This window comes from Tauraco erythrolophus, chromosome 3 (genome assembly GCF_009769465.1).
Source record: "Tauraco erythrolophus isolate bTauEry1 chromosome 3, bTauEry1.pri, whole genome shotgun sequence".
Taxonomy (NCBI): Eukaryota; Metazoa; Chordata; class Aves; order Musophagiformes; family Musophagidae; genus Tauraco; species Tauraco erythrolophus.
The window spans coordinates 78,205,040-78,225,797 of record NC_141467.1 but is presented as its reverse complement, the minus strand read 5'-3'; the positions used below and the strand labels follow the sequence as shown (position 1 = coordinate 78,225,797).

The 20,758-nt window shown below is 40.3% G+C and overlaps 1 protein-coding gene across 1 annotated transcript in view; it reads left to right on the top strand.

The window, feature by feature from the left end:
• The first annotated feature begins 629 nt into the window (after window positions 1-629).
• The window catches only part of TRIQK (triple QxxK/R motif containing), a 48,057-nt gene continuing 27,928 nt past the window's right edge, over window positions 630-20,758 (top strand). The window contains exons 1-2 of the mRNA XM_086609456.1: window positions 630-666; window positions 2,915-2,995. Coding sequence (XP_086465582.1) covers window positions 630-666; window positions 2,915-2,995 — 118 coding nt within the window. The remainder of the gene's footprint in view (window positions 667-2,914; window positions 2,996-20,758) is intronic.

Below are 20,758 nucleotides of genomic sequence, written 5' to 3'. Positions count from 1 at the left end.
AGGAAAAGCCAGATCCTTCACTCTCTGACATCAGAGGCAGAGGAGCAGCCAGAGACGGCTGGGAAAGACTTGAGTGCAAATCTCATTTACAGTAAAATTAAGATGACCAATTATTGTAGGATGACTGTTGCTACTTTATATGGGGTAAAGATACTTTTCAAATTGTTTCATGACTCATGAAGGTCCCAGGCTTTTCCTTTATGGAAATCTGATCAGAAAGTTACGTTAGAAACCACTCCTACAGCAAGGTTCATAAATAATGAATGTTATCTCTTATTAATCCATATTTTAGTTTAACTCTAGCTCGTGGCAAGTTGCTTCCTCAGGGAACGCAGGATTCTTTACAAGAGAAGGTGATGAGCCACAGTCCCTGAGGAATTAAATTGTGAAAACAATCTTGGTTTCGTACATGCTAATATAGATCTGTTATTCCCTTTCCACATCTATCACAACACATTTTAAATTGTGGCTGATCTTTTATGCAAATAGCTGTCTTATTAGACGTTGCGGCTGTATGTGCTAATGTCTCCGTGGGTTTCTCGGGCGTTTGCTATCTAACCATCAAAGCGGTGGAAATGAATGATGATTACTGCATCGCTTTGAAGAACAAAGAGGAGTCGAGGTTCTAGATGCGGGAGTCGCTGACACCGAGCCACACGGGCAAACGCCAGCATCTCTGTGGCTCGTATTAAGTCGGGAAATAATTTTTGCCTGCGTTTTCTTCTTGTGTTTTATTGGCACTGCAAAAACTGCAAACGTCTTTCACAGCTGATGTTTTGTTACAAAACATTCGTAGGCTATTGAAGTTGCAAGAGGCAAGTCAAAACAGTCTCTAACAGTGGTGTAAAATAAGCCAAGAACTAGTTTTGCAGTGTAAAATGTATCTGTTGTCTCCTCGACTTGCTGAAAGTTCAAATGTTACTTCTATTTTCCACTCTTGCCATTATGATGGGAATGTTATGTGAGAAATCTAACTCAGTCGAGAAAATAGCTGGGTAGCATAACAGAGGGAGAAAAAAACCCCAGTGAATTACAGTTCATTGCTTATGCGTTTTGCATAAAATGGGAGTATTCTCTGAATTAAACTGAAGTAATGTATGGAAACAGAACACTATAATTGACTTTTCTGTTCAAATTACAAAATAATGGTATTCTTTTATGCCATATTATTACTCCTGAATACCTTTTAAAAAGCTTGCTGATTTTTGAGCACCAAAGTTCATTTTATGACCTGTGTCCCACACTTTAAATTAAGGAACCTGGATCCATCTGTGTTGTTCGATTTTGTCACTTGGCGTTAAATGCCAATAATTCTTATAGAATAAATACAAAATAAGAAGCTTTGTGGGTTTTAAATGCACAAATCACTAATGGGATCATTCCTGCAGCTATGATCTGAATGTTTTCTGAAGCTATGAAGGAAATAATGGTGGATGGTTAAGGTTGTGATGCTGACGGTAGCTTGTTCAGCAGTGCCTTGGCATGTTTTTCAGCCCATGGTTTGGCGTCATGGTGCCTTCAAGGGCTGCACTTCCCAGACAGCGTTCCTTGGCAGAGTCTGGGGAAGAACAGAAAAGTAAAAGTCTTGCAGTTCCTCCAAGGCCATTTGTGCACAATCTGCAGACAATTTGTGGCTCCCCGGGACGGTTCAGCCAAGGTTTGCCCTTGGCACCGTGCTCGCCAAGGCGCTGGTTGGGAAGAGGCAAACGTTGGCCATTGTGCGTCTTCTACACTCAAACAGTAAATCTGACGCTTCTGGAAAATGTCAGTCCTCTTGTGAGCGCAGGAGTTGATGTTGGGACGCTTGTGTCAAAAAGATGGTCAAAAGGTGGGGCTTATCGTCACTGTGATGAGCGATGTCTTCAGCCCAGCCAAAATGGTTGAAAACAGTATTTTCAGCAACAAGTGTAACTATAAAAGCCTATAATTTTTGACTATGGAAAAAGAGGTGAAATGAGCACGTTCGTAGAATCTTACTGTATCTTTTGTGTGGCAGCCCTGTGAGGAGATGAATAAGAGACCATAAGGTTTCACATATTAAATGGGTATATTGGGAGTTTGCTAAAACATGACTGGGGTGGCACTTGTTCAGTTACATGGATGGTGTGGGACCACCAAAGTACCTAGAAGAGCATCTTTCGTTGAATGATAGTGCAGTTCCCTGTGCAATCCTAGTGTCACCTGCTTGCGCTGTACTACGTGAGCAGGATGGTTGTTACCTAAACGCATTGAAGGTGATTCAGACTCTTAGTACTTTGGCAGAGAGGTGTGAAATGGGCACAGCCCCAGCTCTCACCTTTATTCTGCACTTTCTTTTCCTTTGCAGATGTCTAGAGCCCATGATGGGAAGGTAAGAGAGTGAGGGGTCATCAAGTTGTAGGTAGCGTGTCCCTCTCTTTTGCTCGTGGTGGCTCAAGGGCTGCGGCTGCAGCTGCGTTCCTCAGCAGTTACACCTGCGGGTGCACACGCTGCCTGGTTCTGCATCATGCTCCTGGGCGTAGTGTAAATGTGTTTGCCGACAATAGAAGCAGCTCGCAATACTGCATTCACTCTCTGGTTTACTAAAGAAAAAAATTATATAGGAATGTAATTCAATGGTACCAAATGCTGAATTACAGTGCAATCAGTTTAAATCCTTTTTTTTTTTTTTTACTTATTCAAACTAACAGGCATTCTGTAATGTTAATAAACCATGCAATGGGGAAAAAGGTATGTTTAGAATTTATCTAATAGTCTTCAGAATAGTGATGATTAACTCCAGTGTCTCATTGTGCTCTGAGAACGCTTATGTCTTTGTGTATAATCACGTAAATGTTGCTCGTTACAGTTTTTTCTGATGTTAGAAATCATTAGATTTCCTTAGTAACTTATTTAGGAATAATGCTGCTTTTTTTTTTTTTTCTGATATTGACAGTGATTTTTGGATTGAAAGCAATGGGTAGAAAAGATGCCTCTACAGCAAGGACTCCTGTTGACCAATACAGGAAACAAATAGGTGAGAGATCTGAAAAAAAGTTTGTGTGCTTAAAAAAAAAAAAAAATCTCTGTTTTTGCAGCCATACCAGCTTGTTTAACAAAATGTATTGTTCCCCTTCAAAAAGTTCATGTTGCTTGTGAGTGGTGCAAAATAATGCATGCCCCAGGAAAACATTTTTTATATGCTATTGACTAATTCATTCAGCAAAACCTTTTATGCAGCAAGTATTTCGTGTAGCTTGAAGATAGTCCATGTTCTGTATTTGGAAATGCTAGTGAAATACTGCAGTGCAGTGCCTACACGATGTTTCTGAACTGTTGGAACTTTCCTGTTTTTTCTGTTTGTTTCCAGTGTAAAATATGGGCATTTCTGACAAAATACTGTTCCAGCTTCGTAACAATTTTTGGTACGCTGAATGATACAGACCTTTGCATTGTATAATGACATTTGTTCTCACAGTAATGGAATACTTTTAACGTTTTAATCATTTGTTTTCCTATTTCTTACCCATCGTAAGTGTAGGTAACTTGTACACAAAGTACACACGTGCAAACATGAACGCACACCCGTACACTCACACAAATATGTACATCACAGGCACAAATCCTATTTATTTGCTTAAATGCAAAGGTAAGTGACTTATTTTTGGAATCCATATATGATGATTATGTCTCTCTAGGTGTTAAATAATAGTATTAAACAGACACAGTATTTTAAAAGTACGTATATAAAATGAAGTACCTTAATCTATACTCAATTATTTAAGTAAATGACTTTGTTTTACAGTTGCTAAGCACCCACATCTGTGTTTAAATATGCAGAAAAACAGCAAGTGTCTGGGAAAAAAAGGCTGTTTATAATGTACATTCTCATGGTGAAAAGCTAGGATATGTGAACAATCTTATTTTTATCATCTCTTAATTTTTTTAGCACTACCTTACTATTTTAATGTGTTTTAACGTGTCTTTTCTGTGTTTAAATTGAAAGTAAGGGACTATTTTATATGTATTTTATTTGGTTTAGATAACTGTAGAATGCTTTATATTTCCTAATCGTGGACTGTTAGTGTGGCTGGCTTCCTTGGCTAATTCTCTGAGATAGTTAGAAACATGGCTGAAAACATCTGAGTACATTTACGGATGGGAGTGGATATACTGGGAAAATGTTTACATAGATGGGCGCTCAGCTTTTGTGCAGTTTAGGTTTTGTGTAGAAGACCTTGCAAGGAAACTATTACCCAGCGGAAGATAACACCACAAATATTTCACCGGAATGGGTTTGGTGAGAAATGGGAGCCCTGCAACTCATCTTCAGGACAGCTTGTCCCATGTAGCTGGGTGTTCAGAGAAAGGATGATTGCATCAGCTTTCTAGCATTTTCTCCACGTTTTTTATCACACTCACTTCTTTTCCAGCCACCTTCTTTAGGGTTGCTTTTCTTCCCTTTGTGAACACCGTCAGATGGCTACGGTTGGAGTCATTTTTTGAAGTCCTCCGCAGAGTGAAAGAGACTGGTGATCTCCAGTGGGATCCCTGGACAGCAGGCTGGGCTCCTGGAGGACCAGGGGGGTGTAAAGCTGTGTCTAAGACTCGTAAAATTACCTCCTGCTCTTCCACAGTTTGGGCTATTTCTTGCACATTACCACTGCGCGGCACCGCGGCTGCACGTCTCACACCTGTGAGGTGCCAGGACTGATCAGCTGCGCCCTGGGCAGGGGAGAGGGTACGGTGCTGTAGCAAGAGGGTGAGAGGATTTGTATCGGGTCCCAGCACTCAGAGGGATCCTGTTATGTAACTGACTCTCCAGTTTCAGGCTATCATGTTGTCTGAACAATTTGGCACCTTCCCTGTTATACGATGCAGCACCGTGATCCTTTGGGTGCTGCAAAATACAGTGTCTGAGGGGGCTCATAATAAGCTCATTTTTGTTAGATGCAATGCATTACTCTTAACTTGGCAAAAGTAAGTGTTAAAAATTATTGTAGGGAAGAATCTCACACCGGCAGGCAAATAAACTGCATAACCTAGGAGGTGTTTCTGTGATGGTAGTATTCCTTAGAGGACAGAGAACAAGAACTAAAATAGACTATCCACTGCCTTTGCTCTGACAATGGTTGTTTCAGCTCTCACTCTGGTCATAGAGCTCGCCACTGGAAATCAGTTCTATGATCTCACCAGTGAACTTAATGAGTGAGGGGGGGGGAGTTGAAAACTTATGGACACGATTTTATATTGTAGTGCTGCGGACATGTTTGAGTTTTACATGTAAGTGTTTTGAGCTAGCTTTAGGCCTGGTAGCTGAGCTTAGTGGAGCTATCCCTCTAATCTCATTACACCTTATAGGTGTATTATAGGACAAATAGGTGTATTATTGACAATTATTGTCCAATAAAGAACTTCTGTTGCCGTAATGAATATGGAAATCTTTCATTTTTTTGCCATAACTTCTTGATTTTTTTTTCTTTCTTGTATAGTTTTGTGTCAGCAGCGATAATTCACCTGTTTATCACAGAATCACAGGATGGTTGAGGTTGGCAGGGACCTCTGGAGGTCATCTCCTTCAACCCCACTGCTCAAGCAGGGCCACCTAAAGCCAGTTGCCCAGGACAGTGTCCAGACAGCTTTTGAATATCTTCAAAGACAGAGACTCCACAACCTCTCTGGGCAACCTGTTCCTATGTTTGACCACCCTGAAAGCAGAAAATATTTTCCTTATATGTTTCAGTGTGTGCTCATTGCCTCTGGTCCTGTCACTGAGCACCACTGAGAAGAGCCTGTCTCCATTCTTTTTGCACCCTCCTTTGAGGTATTTACACACGTTGATGATGTCTCCTCTGAGCCTTCTTTTCTCCTGGGTAAACAGTCCCAGGTCCCTCAGCCTTTCCTTATAGGAGAGATGCTCCAGATCCTTTATTTAACTCCTCCTGATCTAATTCTTCATGATCTGATTTCATTCAGATACTTATTAGAAATTTCAGTTTTTTGTTAAAATCTGTTCATTAAATAAGCTCTAGATTTGGCAGCTCAGGTACTTTTACAGGGATGCTTTAGTTTGAGGCTTTTCAGTAGAGGACCCTCCAGAATACAGAATGCTGTCATTCTGTCCAGGACCATGTCACTTATAGGAGGGTCATTCTTTTTTGTAGGAGAACAGATACAGAAGGCCCATCTGTTTTGGAGATGGACATTTGGTCACCCTTTCCCAGAGAGGTTATATCGAGAAACAGTGGGCAAAGGAAGGCTGTGTGGGGCCTGTCTTTAAAAAAATTGATTTATCAAAGTTCCAAACCTGCGTTTGAAGTGATTGCTGTCCTTCCTTTCCAGGCGTTCAGTATCTATGGATTCTTGAAAATACTATGATGGATGCTGGCTGAACAGCTATCTCTTACTGACTAATGGTGTGACGTTATTTTTCAGCTCATGATTTAATGTTTTCTCGCCTTTCTGGATAGAAGGTAACCAGATTGAAACGTTTGTAATACCTTTTTTTTTGATGGAAAATGGCAGTCTTCAAGGAACAACATGTCACAAAGTCATATCAACTTCAACACAATTTTCAGTTAGATGTTTAGTGGAGTAATTTGAAATAAAAGCAGATTTTTAATTTCGTTTTGTTCCAAGCTTTCTGTTTGGTTCTGAGTTTCCATACGGCACGCCACATGTTTGCCCTGTGCCATGGTTCAAGTTCATGTGGATCCCTTCAGTTCAGCCGTTTGCCTTTTTCTTTCCTCCGTGAGCGCAGGATCACTCGTATCTTGTTTGCCACTGTGCTGTTAGCAGTTGCTGTTTGCTTCAGTAGCATTTTCAGAGGATTCCCCTGGTACAGAGATTGATATTGCTCTTCTCTGTCAGCTGGCTTTCAGCCATCTCTCCTGCCACCAGCCAAAATTTGTCTGTAGTGCCTCTCGTTCAGCAAGTGCTGCGGTATCCGGCAGCGGCACTGCCTTTTCCACGAGGAGCAGAGGCAGCCTGCTAGTTATCAGACCAAACTGGCACCGTCTTCGTGAGGGCTGTCCCCAAGCAGGACGGGGAACAACAGCAGCAACCTTTTCAAACTGGCTCAGACTATGCCTGGAGGAGGGAAGACAGCGCAGAGGGAATCTCTTCCTGTTCGGTTCCACGTGAGCAGCCGAGGCTCTGGAGGAGGCATGAGGAGAAGTAATTTTAACACTCTTTCTTCATCTCTCTCTCTCATACCCAAACATATACCTGTAGCGCAGCAGCAAATGGGACAGCTCTTCTGCATAGTGTTTCCTTCTCGCTGCTGCTGTTTGTGCTGCTGTGCTTAATTTGCTGGGATCGGAGGAAAGGTGTGAGGCAGCATGTATCTTTCTGCATTTATGCAGCTTTGCTCCGCAAATGCTGTGAAAATAGCAACAGGTTTTGCACCATATTTGCTTTGTTTACTGTTATGTGTGCTTTAAGTTCCCAGAACAATTCCACATGTATATTTTCCATCCTTCTTCATCTGGTGTGTTGCTTGCTCGGCATGGAAGCCGTAGGATTTGTGGGTAGTGTTCATGACTCGTGTGATTGCGGGATCCTAAGCAGGCATACTGAGAGGATTATAGCATAACTAAAACCTGGTCTACAAATCAGGAATAGACATACTTTTGGCTCCCATTACTATTGTGTTGCTATAGCATAATTTTTCATAAGGAGAGGTTGTTTGCCAATCATTCAACATCCAATTTGTAGACTCAGAGGTCTGCTTATTGTCTGCTCTGTCTTCTGACTTGTTGGCTTGATCCTTTAGGGGCTGGAGCTTATATAGGCATAGCCCGGGGGATTTCTAGAGTAAACGAGGCTCTGGGAAGGAGCCCGGAAGGAGTACTTTTGCTCCCCGGGAAGGAGTAGAAGTTATGAATGAAAATAAATTCTCTTTTGGAGAGCGCAAGGTGCTAGGCTGAGCATGATGGCTTGGTGGTGGTGGTGGTCCTTATTGACATAGCACACACAGAGCGATGGGACAGTGAAGGGGATTGGGTGGAAGTCCTTAGACCCCAGCTGTAGCAGCACAGGAGGGAAGAAAGAACTGCCCACCTGAACTGATAAAACTCTGTGGGTAAAATCACCCCTTTTTTAAACTCTGGTGTGGGGAACTGGTGACTTGTCCAGAAGAAATGCACCTCATACTAGTGCCAAGGGTTACAGCCCCACTGTAGCCCCCATGAGATGGAGAAGATCTTGTCCTTCAGCATGAGCATGCTGGGCAGAGCTGGGCTCTGTTGCCTCCCAGCCTCCTGCACAGAGAAGCTCAGCTGTCTGCTGGATGATTGCAAAGGACAGCAGTCCCAGTCTCCCAAACCAGGAGTCGATTGTGGTAGTACGGTTGCACTGACAATGTGAAGGAATAGACCTTGGTGAGATGGATGGATGGATGCATGGATGGATGGATGGATGGGGACTAGTGCCAGCAAGAACATCTCAGGAATTCCCACCTCCAGCTACCAGCTCAGTTGTGAGCATGGGCCTGTTGCCTCCTTGTTTCCAGAGGGAAGCCCTTCTTGTGGCAGGTTGCCCTACTTCCTAAAAGAAGGGCACCTCACCTTTTTCTCTGTTTTCTGTTATTCTTCACCTGCTCTATTTTTTTACAGAGTTCATGTCCCTCCGCCTTCCTTATCCTGAGTAGTGCCATTACATACTCAAATCAATCTGGCTGGTAACAGTCGTCTTTTTCAGCTCAACAAAAGGAAAAGTGTTAATTTTGATACTTTCTTCTGAAATATATTACATGTTTTCAAGTGTTATTTTGTTTCATTTCAAGTGTTATTTTGTTTCATTTTGGATCAGGAAATGTTTATCAGCATCAAAATTTTAGATTCATTTCTGAAACAACGACAACAGCAGCAACAGCAAAAGACGTTTAGACTGAATTTGTGCTGAAAATTTCAAAATCACACCGCTTGTCACAAAACAGGAATTCCTGTGCCTTTTATTTGTTAAGGAAAGGCGTAGGACCAGAAGGCAGAATTTGCATCATCAAGATTGCTCTCTGCTGTCATAAGCAAAGATGTAGCAGGACTGATGTCAATGGAATGAAAATTTATTTATTTTATTTCATTTTTTATTAGTCATCTTTTTTTTTCCCCATATTTGATGTCAGTCACCTGTTTATTGGGGGAAAGGTAAGGAGGGGAAAAGTAGAGAAACAAATACTTGCTGTTCTAAGTTGAGACAAAATGGGAAGAGACCTCTCCTACCATTTATTTAAAGTATAAAAAAAAACCCAAGAAATAGGCATTTTCAGTGCATGGCGTGCCCTTTTATTTTTCCCATATGGAACATTGTATTTACTCTCTTGAATTTTTCTAATAAAAATGTGCTATTAAGCACATAATAAAGAGAAGTAGGAAAAAACCTCTGTTTGCTATTATGTGCGACTGTTGGCAAGTTTTGGAATCCTTTCCTATGCTGAATTTCATACTTCACAGTGATATGCCACAGATACCATGTGTAGTCCTTTTTCCTTTGTTTGGGAGGAAATTTTTATCGGGAATGAATTTATTTGTCACAAAAATTGAACTAGATCTTTTGGTCAGTGGTTGCTGCTTTGATTTCTTTTTTTTTTTTGCCAGTGGCATCACTTCTTGGAAACAGGCAGGAGCAGCAGAGGAAAACACTGCTGTGAAGTAAAGCCTAGTCTGGCTGTACTAATTTAATCCACATTTTGTGATGATTGGGATGTTTTTAAATATGTTCTGTGAAGGCTGATGATGGATTTTAAGCACATACAGTATGCAATCACTTATATTTTGAAGTCCAATATTTTACTGCCTTGGCTTAGAGCATAAAAGGTGATGGTAGATCTGGCTATGTACTTGTGTTAGTGTGGATATTATTTAGTTTTCATTTGCCCTTAGCCCCAGCCTGAGCAGGGACGAGAGGGGTGGCTGCAGAGCCGGGGGGCTGTGGGAGTGTGTAAACACACCGGGCAGGGGTGCTGAGGAGGTTGGTGATGTATCCAGCTCTCTTGGCTCCCATCCTCTCTCCATAGCAAAACCCCATAGTTTCTTTGAACTTGTTTGATTATACTACTTTTACTATATATTAATATTACACTTGTTTAGTACTTTTATACAGATGGAGGCTCATAGTCTGCTCTTATTTTAATCTCATCAACGATATCACCGTTTCACTCAGTGAAGTCGCTAGGAATTTTTTTATAGGTGTAAATGAGAGTGAAATTTGACACACTGTTTCTACTTGCTGAGCTGCGTTTCAGCATGGTGTTATTTCAAGCATTTGCAATTCCTTTAAGATATCTGGTGTCTGCAGGGCTCTTGCAATGATACCCATTTGTGCTTGTATTTACTCTCAGTTTCTGATCCATTCTTCAATAGATTCATTTCTGCAGTCAAAAAATTCAACCTAAACCAACTTCTTTGCATCCTCTCCAAAATACAGAAAAATTTCACTATAGACATACAAGCATGTATATATTACATTCAGAGGCAGAGCAGTTTAATATTTTTAGAAATTCTTTCATGAGGCTTTGAAAATCTTAGCTTATATGTGTGAAGAGTGGACTTCAAAGTACTCATCTTTCAATATGAATCTGTAAATCTAACTTCAGACACTCCTTTCTAAAAAATCTCAGACATAAGTTTTCTATGTATACAGTGTTCATATATTTTCATTCTCTGCACGTGGTGCATATGCTTGTATTTGTAGGTAATATTTTGTCAATATAAATGCAAGGAGAGTTGGGTAGTGAACTACAAATCTGTTTTCCTCTTATTTCTTAATAAGGCTGCAGTGCAGAAGTATAAGAATGAAAAGCTCAGTGCACGTGCATCTGTCAAGATGTGTTTGACAGATGTTTAAGGTGGACATAAGCGTAGCTGTAACTGCATTTCTTCAGTTACAGTGCTATGAAATGTAGTGCTATTTTATTAGGTTTTCTGAGCAGTTAAATTTTGTCCAGCCATTGTCCTGCAATGGAGGGTGGCAGTCTGTTAAATCTCTGCTGCTCCTCCACTCTCTGGACTAGCAGAAATTAAGGCAGCAAGGAGTCTGATGAGCATTGCAGGGGTCACTGGTCTAAGAAGAAAGACAGTCCCCTTGGCTCAATTCAAGAGCTTTAAGTGAAGGGACTTTTGTGTTTCATGCTTCAGGATGTGACTATGTGCATTATGTAGTTCAGCAGGTATTGCACCTATTTATGGCCTTAAAAAAATGTGTTAGATGTCTGTGTTCAGGATAAGCATGACCATAGAACAGTCATCTGGCTTTTGTAATGAATTTGTTCACATTGGTGATTGCTATCATGCGGTCCATTAATTGCACGTTGTCAGGGATTTCTGTAACTGGTTTGTATTAAAAATACTTTTTCAGTGGAAGCTTTTCCTTCTATTATGCCTTATTTTGGAAGAAAGTTCCAAACTGGTTACATTCAAGGTCTTGAACTATTTATGGGATTGTCTGCTAGACTCTACATATTACTTCCAGGCTTTAAGTGTTGGATGGGAAATGAAGTAACAGGGCAGCACGAGAATGATCTTAGTAAGCTCAAACTGCTACAATGAAAATATAAAAAGGCAGTTGCTTAATTTGAATTACGGTTACAGAAATTGCAAACATCATGCGACTAGCTTTTGCTTTTACTCGATGGTAAAGGCTGGTTAAAAATAAGCACTATCAAAAGTATTCATGCTTTCAAAGTTACTTTGAGATTTTTCATTTGTGTAGCAGTTGAATCAGTGCAGCAAAGCACCATGAAGTGAACAAAGAGCTCTACAACAAGAAGTGGAGTGTGGGAAATCAAATACTCTGCCCTGATTGTGTGCTCTGGTTGCAGTTAATAAATTTACAGGTAATATAAGGCAAGTCACTAACCTGTTGTTTAATCTCTGAAATATATTACTTGAAATCTAGTCCTTGTTATCACCTCAGCTACATTGATACTCTGTTTACCATGGGACCAACTGAGTGAGTTTTGCTCTGCTAAGCTATTGGTGCTGTTCTAAAGTAACTCAAATAATAATATTTTGAAGAGTTTTGACTGCCCGTTAAATAGGAAAGGTAGAAAATATCATTATCAGCATATCTGCTTTGATGCTGTAAGATTTGTAGCAATACTGATATTCTCGATTGTGATATTTGATTTTTCATTAACAAAGAGTAATTTTAGAATATGTAGGATTTTTTGTTAGAATTAATTTTCCTATGGTATGTTAACCAAATACTGGTGGGCTTTCTTGGTCGTAAGAATTGGGGTTTGGATGATCTAGGATATTATAGGTAAGAGGATGTGACACAGTTCGTCACTAAATCACTTGCTCAGGTTCAGCCTAGGTGATAGTCATGGGAAGATGGTAACTGCCTGGCAGATGTTGGGTGGCATTTATGATGCGATGTTTGTGCATTCAGTTCCTAGTGGAGAAGTGTTGAAAAACATCATTATTTGTTGGCAGTCAAAACAGAGAGGAGCTGGATAATGAACTAGCATATGGAGTGAAAGCATTAGACATGGTCCCTTCAGCTCAAGGTTACAGCATACTGATGAGAGCGTGGCCCAGATTCACTGAAGCTGTTGTAAGTCTGAAGTCAAGAGGGTGCGTTAAATCCCTCAGCTTTCAACCTCGTGAGCGTTATGCTCGTGCTGACCTGCCTCTTAGCAGAACTAATTAACTTGGCCACAACGCTGTGTATTATGGCAGTGCACCTCTCAGTCTGAAGCAAGCTTGCACCTAACCAGTTTACATCACACGCAGAATGAGTGTGCAACTGTTTGTATAGTCCTGGCCTGAGGGACCTCCAGGCACTGGCGCTGAAGAGCTGGAAGAAGTTTGAAGTTGAAGCAGAATGCAGGCGGGGCCTCCTAGGAATTTTGCAGGCATTGGGTGGGCATGTGTAAGAATCATCTCTGTAGGTTTCTGTTCTCACCAGTTTGGGCTGGTGATTCACGTCTGCACATGTACGTTAAACAAGCCTGGTACTGCTTTCTGGAGCAGAGGCCGACTGGCATCGAATGACCCTGACCATACTCTTAAAGTCTTTATCCCTAAAACAGAATGGCTGCTTGCAAACTGTTTGTTGAAAATTGCTCCAGGCCCGTGTTAACTCTTGAGCCACGTGTAAGAATTGCTTGGGAGAGGGCTACTCTGGGCACAAACTGTGCCAGGGACTGTTGTAACAATTGGAGCATGCAGACCATTGAATTCCAGTTCCTATTGGCATTGTATAACATATTGGTACACCTGCAGCCAGATAGCCAGAGGGTACAATCTGACATTACAAAGTGACCTTTAGCAACACCTACCTCCCTCTACTTGTTCCTGCCCCATGTCACAGTATATACTGTGCTATCCTCTGGGATAACACAGCTGTTTGTGTGCCATTTTGATCCAGCTTGAAGAAAAAGATGTGCTGGGCAGTTTTTCAGTTGAATCAATTCCCTGATCTACTTCATCATCTGTCTGCATGCACAAACTGAGCTAATATGCATCGAAGGGCAGGACGGCACACTGCAGGGACTGAAGCATGTGGCAAAAGTCAGGCCAACAAGTGCCATAAGGCAGTGTTGCTATTGAACAGATTGCAAAGCCAAGCCACACCTCGAGTGAGTCTAGGAAGAGTCTTTATTCCGTATAACATGCAGATTGAACAGATTAGAAAGTATGAGAAGGATTAGCTTCCTGTGTAGGCTTCCTCCAACTTCTTAGAGTCACTTTTCATTTCAGTCCAGTGGCCTCTCTAGATCGGATCAGTCCTACTGGCTGAATTACTTTATAAATAATAACTGTGATAGTTTAAATCCATGTAGTTTTAGAGGTATTTTAAACTGTCTGCAGTGAACAACAATGTTGTCTTCCATACATGTAGAAGGCATAACAAAATCTGACTGCAGTTCTTTTTTTGGCACAGCCTTTTCCATAATGTTCAGGTATAGTACAGTGTATTTTGCCTACCAAACGTTAGAAAGAAATGGACCGAAGTGACTAGTGGGATTATCTCTAAAGAAATACTTTTCCAGAAAAGATAGGCTGCAGTCTGCTGTGTCTTTTCTGGAATAGATGGGGACTGTGCAAACTAGAATGAATTGCACAGGGAGAAACATTGAATAAATTGCAAATCAAATAGAACTGAAGGTACAATCCTTGCCATACTTCATAGTGTGAAGTGTCTCAGAAAATCAACCTGTTAAGTACAATACCAGATGGAAACGATTGGTAGAGTTATAAGAAAATCAGACTCATGTCTGTAACACAGGAGGCTCCATGTATCTTGATAGGCAGCTTGGAAAACCACAGACCCCATAGCATATATTCCATGGAAGAGTTTCTGTCCAAATGGCTTAATGGAAAAAGCAAATATGACCTGTTGTGTTTGTGTAGAGAACTATCAAATTCTAATGAGTAATCGTCATGAAAAGGACAAAGGGAAGTGCTTTCATGTACTTTTCAGAGAGGAAGAATAAAATATTTTGGCTGTGGCAAAAGCAGAAAAAATGTAGTCCGCAGAGGATTGTCTTCCCCATCTTCCTTCTATCACTGATGCATCAAGAGACATTAAAACACATAGTTCAATGTTAACTTTTCTGCTTTATCCAGCTACCTTTCAGGTAATTTTTAGTCTGAAGAGAAACACTTCCTACAGTCAAGAGGCCATGAGTAGGAAGGTTAGATTTTACGGTGGTGGAGATTTGGGACAGGTATCACACTACTGAATTTAGCAAAGTTATTTCAGATGCTCATCCTTGTAACTGGAAGCATCCAATCTGTAAGTGTGAAGAAAAAATGAATAGCATTTAGATACTGGAAAGGTTTATTATGTTTTTTCACGATTTGTTTGTTGTCTGTTGTTAAAATGCTGTCAAATAACTGTGTGTGTTGCTAACTTAGTAATAATTTTGGAAAAGTTTCACGGTAAAGGAAACAGTGCAGGTTGCCCAGAGAAGTTGCAGAATTTCCGTCTGTGGAAATTTTTGGAAACTGAATTGTGTGAAGACCTGAGTCACATGATCTAACTTTGAAGTTAGCCTGGGCCTACCTTCTGGTTAGAGTAGGTAAGCTTCTGAAGTCCATTCCATCCTGAAGTATTCTGACATTCTCTGCCTTTATTCTCATTTGTTTCTGAAATGCTGGGAATGTTTGATTGGAGTGGTACCGTGTAGAGTCTCACCACAGAAAAGGTTCTCAGAGCTGCTCAGTACTGTCCTGTGCATGGGCAGAGGAAGAAATAGAAAACTAATGATATGGTGCTTGTCGTACATTGCTGTATGGGAATGTTAGGGTGGGTTGCATCAGCATCTTAAAACATGGCTTGTGTCTTTACTTTGATGACCAACCAGCTCACTACCAATGCTGTCAATTCATCAGCCAGAAGTCTTAGAAGAAAGGTCCCCTTGTTTCTGATGATCACCCATGGTCATGAGAAAAAGTGTGGTTTAGCCTTGTATGTATTTAAAGTAGAGATAAGAAATACTAAAGCCGTTAAATAGGGCACTGGAGACAGAGCATTTGAAGTACTGAGTACTGCTTTGCTCATCCATGTTTAAGAAAGATGAATTGGAAGTGAAAGAGATGCTGAAAGAACTACCAGAGTGACCAAGAGCCTTGTTTAGCACAGCTGAACACAAACTAAGACAAATATGGTTCCTCTGAGTGAATGTTTTGGTAGCAAACACTTGGGAAAGACAACAGTCCGTATATATTCAGTCTGTAACCATGTATAAATTGTCCGTAAAGAAACACAGCTGGAAATTAGAAGGCAGTTTCTTGCCAATAGGAGATTGAGCTTCTTGAGTAATGTCCTACTGGTAGAGCTAAAGACAAAAAAAACCACCTCTAAGTTCTAACTTGTTTTCCAACTGATCATTTTCTATGATCAGTTTTGAACAAAGCTGAATGATATGGTTGCCTTCACTAACAGAGTACTGGATTTTAGTAGTTCACCAAGTCCTTCCTAGTCATATGTTCCATATGGACAAAGTTTCACTGTGAAGTGGAGCAGCTTTCCGAGGTATTTATAGCTAGAAAATGCATTTGGAAGGATTACCATAACTTTCTGACTGTAGTTTTACTTGTGGAAAAATTAATACTGAGTATTTTCAGCAAAATCAAGATTTCAGGAGAACTGAAAACATGATCTTGAATTTCACAGGCTTTTTCCTTTTTGTTGAACAGAATACAAAATTCATGCTAAAAGTCCAGGCTGAAAAGAGAGAGATGAGGGAAAAGGGGTACATTTTGATCATAACATTAACCTTTGTTTTTCAGTGTTTGCACTCTCAACATAAATGTGGGGAAAATATCAAAACATTTCCACAGCATCATGTTTTCCTGTTTGTTTTTATGCTTTTTTTAATAAACTGCTAGGTGTACATTTGATGTGGCTGCTCTTTTTGTTCTTTATATTTTAGAAGTGCAGTACTTAACAGTCTAGTGCTAAGTATAGTGTGCAATTTCTTGGAGGATCCCCAGTTGTACATCTTTGACTGGACTTCCCTATGTCACCTTCTGGCCCTAGCTGTTGCAACATGTCCCACTAGTAGGAATAGGATGAGACTCAGGCATTCTTGTCATCAAAAATTGTCAATGGGAAACTAAAAAATGGTTAATACCAAATACTTCTAGCAATTAGTTCATGTCCAGAGGGGCGGAAAATAGAAACGCATAGTATTTGTAAGTTGTCAAGAAAGCTGGGAACGTGTTTCATTCAGTAAGTAAATAGGAAGCGTTTGGAAACAGTTTACAGCAGGTGTCTCCTTTCTACCCTTTTTAAAAATGAGTGCATGTTTCCCTTTTTCCAGTCACCAGGGGCTTCACCTGACTGCCCTGACTTTTCAAATATCATGGAGAGTGGCTTGACAACTATGTCAGCCAGTTCCCTCCAGGACTTTGGGATGCATCTCATCAGATTTCATAGACTTATATATGTTCAGGATCCTGAGGTGGTCATGAACCTGATCTTCTGTTACAGTGGGAGGGACTTTGCTTCTCCAGTCCCTGCTTTGCAGTCCATCCAGTCAAGAGGTGTGGGAAGAGAGGTTGCCAGTGAAGACTGAGGCCAAAAAGTTGTTGAGTACTTCAGCCTTCTCCTTGTCTGTTGTTAAAAGTTTGCCAGTCTTGCTCATTGGCAAATATAATGAGAAACATTTCAAAGAAATACCTGAAAAAATAACTGAATCTGCTACTGACCCACATTTGACCTTCCTTTTCTGGCACACGTAGCTATAGAAGCTCTTCTTATATATTCTTTGCATCCCTTACCAAGTTCAGCTCCAGCTGCACCTTGGCCTTCCTGACTCTATCCCTACACAACTGGGCAGCATCCCTACACTCTTCCCAGGATACCTGTCCTTGCTTCCACTGCCTGTGGATTTCTTTCTTGCCCTTTGATTTAACCAGCAGGTCTCGACTCATCCATGCCAGTCTCTTACTTTCCTTATCAACTAAGGCTGCCACTTGATCGTGGTGTGGGATGCACGCCTCGGAGAAGAATGAGGTAAGACTATTGCTGTGTTTTACCTCATCAAATCTCTGCACTTTTCCTAATCCAAAAGAAGGAAGACCGTTAACTAGGACTGCCTGCACATATGAGGAATCAAAATGTGAATGTCTTGTCTGAGGTCATACTCAAAACATGTGGCTGAGAGAAGAAAAGATATCCTGGTCCTCATCTGTTACCCTAACCATAAATGCATTTCTTATCTTCCATTGGTCCCCTGCCTCATTGACTGCACTTCATACAACTTGATCAATGAGTCTTATCATCCATATTTACTTAGCTACTGAAAGAGGAAGGGACTCCTGAGCAGCATACATTATCATAAAATGATAAAAATACATAAAATTCTGTATTCTGATATATGTGTTAGGAGCAGACAACTTTATATTTATTCCTTGACTTTTCAGTGCCTGCCTTTGAACTTGTTAGTATCCATATCTGTATTAAAAATACAGGTGGGTGCCTAAATGGTATTTCTGTGGAGAAAAACAATAAAGATAAAGCACTGGCACACCACAGAGTGAACTGTCAGTGAGTTCTTTGCCACACTCTGTAGCCCTTTTATTGTAAGAAAAAAAATTTACTGATTAGAACATAAGCATTAATTAGCATTGTATATCTGCCACACCTCTGGATTTTGCACCAGAAGAACTAAGAAGTAACTCGATATAAATCTTCATTTTATGCATGTTTCACTCAAATGTTAGTTGCAGTAATTTTATTTTAATAATTTAGTGTCCTCTGTTCTACATATGCAAAATCCTTTTGCTAAATTCTTAGAACTTGACATAATCAGATCCACTGACTTTTTCTTGGATCTAGGAAAAGTATGTCTGCGTTGTGACTGGAAGTGAAGTTGTGTGTCTTTTCTTCTAAGGAAACGAAGTGTTGAAAAACAGGCCACAGGGAGGGTGTGTGGCTTTTTTTGTTCTGTGTTTCTGTATCTATCTGTGAAATGGGACATTCAGAAAAACAGTACACTCCACATGTGAGACAGATCTCTAGGTTGTGAGGAACTTAAACATGACTCTGAAAAAGAAATGCATTGACTGTTTTTCACTCTGCATGCTATGTGTAATAAATGTGTCAGTCCTGGTATGTTTAAAGAACGGAATCAACCGGAGCAGGCAATGTTAATAGAGAACTGTTCAGGTACTTTACAAATAACCGCTCTCATCTGCCCTGAGCAGTGCCTGTGCTGTCTGTTGGGAGCCGACCATCATGGGAGGTGGGGGATTTTCTCTGCTGATGCTGCACATCAGGACTTTCCCGCAGCAGATGCACTTGAGCTAGGACTGAGTGACTGGTCACCTAATGGTGCGTGGCTGAAGTTCTGTGTCTCATATTGTGTGCTAGACCACACCAGGTGGCTCTACACAGAGGGACTTCTTCAGCAAGGGAAGGGAGAGGTGGGTGTGGGGTTACGTAGAACCTTGGTGATCAGAGCGGTGCCCATATAAACAGTTTGTGAGTTTTCTGTTTAATTCTGTTTAATTTTTTATGCTTTTAATTCCAGAAACTGAAATAGCTTTGTGCATGGGTTTATAAATATTTAACACGCATCTTTAATGAATAAGAAATTGACTTTAAGGGTCAGTAGCAGATTTGGTTACTTTTTCAGGTACTTCTTTTAATTGTTTCTCATTATATTTGTAAATGTAATTTTAAAATCTTTATGAAGAAATTAATATAAGCCATCAGAGAATCATCTCTAATAGATAACACTCATGAGTGTTTTTCACTTCTATTACACCATTAGACCAGGATCTCAGAGTTTTTGATGAGTACTAAAGTCTTGCAAGGAAAAGAGATTTTCCAAGGTCATACAGTAATTTTATGGAAGATTCAGGAACAGGAAACAGCTCCATGCTTTATCTGCTCTAATCAAGTAGTTTTCCAGATGGTAGACTATTTTCCTCAGCAGTCTCTCCAGCTTTTGTACGTTTCCTACAAGAGGTAGCGTACTTAAAAGATCATCCTGTGGAATAAAGTTTCAGAAAAAATTATGCTGAGCACAATCCTTGTTTCTTTGAATAAATTGCCGTAATACATGTCTTTCACTATTTAAATTGTTTATAATATAGTCATGTTCAAAATAAGACTGTTACTGAAACCAACTTTATTCATTAAAACATCATCAGAGCACTGATGCTGGTGCAAATGATGAAATAAAATGAAAGGGTCTCAGATAAACATGTTACCATCACTCTGATGGCAAAGTGATGGGAAAAATACAGCATTTAAGTTACTTGTCAAATTTATATGCCTAAAGAGAAGATGTGAAGTAAAGCCTTAGCTATTCTTCTTTATATATTGAAGATTGCAGTATTTGTGAATGATACCAGACATTGACCTGTAAGGCAGCAAATCCAGTCCTGAAGTCAGGAGTGAGATGCCATTAATTTACACGTTTTAATACACTACATGCATACACACATAGTTCCTTTTCTATGCGCCTTCAGAAAGGGAAAACAAAAGGATAGGAGTAGTATGTCTGGAAAAATAAAGATTAATTTTAAAGTTAGCCAGGCTCCTCTATCCTGTTATCTTAACACAAACACGGATCTCATTGCTGGCTGTAGCCCAGTTTGGCTTTTGAAGGTAAAATTGTCTCCTAATATGCCTTCAAGACATTATTACACCTTTAGTTCTGAAGTCCATAAACCATTACTCTGGGTGCTCATAAATATGCATTTCCTTTACACTTTTAAGTAAGCTGCTATTGCTGTCATTCACTTTTAGTTAAGACCTGTCAGGTGGTGTTTCTGTTGAAGGAAAGAAGTTTAAATTATGGGCGAACTGAAGATATGTAGTTCTCAGGAGTGCTAAAATTATGAGTGAGTTGGAGAGATTATTCCTCACAAGTAATTTTAGGATCCCGAGGGATAATGGTGATGTGTACAAGAGATGTTCCCTTCTCCGCTAATTCCATTAAAAGCCTCTGATTTCTGCATTGCTGGAGTGAGACTCCAAAAACCTGCTTTTCCATCTTACATAATCACTTTCACAGTATCCTGTAACATCCACCTCTGCTAAGACTGTCAGTGCGTTGACTCCTGGAATGACAGTGATATATAGGTCTGACAAAGCATCCTTCGCAATATGCTTCATTGAAGTGAGAACTGCAAATGCTGACAGTATTACTGGAAACCTTTTACTTAGGCAGAATTAATAAATTACAACTTGTATTTTGGGATGGTCGTGTAATATGCAGCTGGTCCAGAGTGATATGACTTACTAGTAAGGAATTACTGCATCTTGGCTGACAGCATCCAATTTATTTTCAATTCTGAGAAAAGCATTATCCACTGGATAAGACACTGGATCA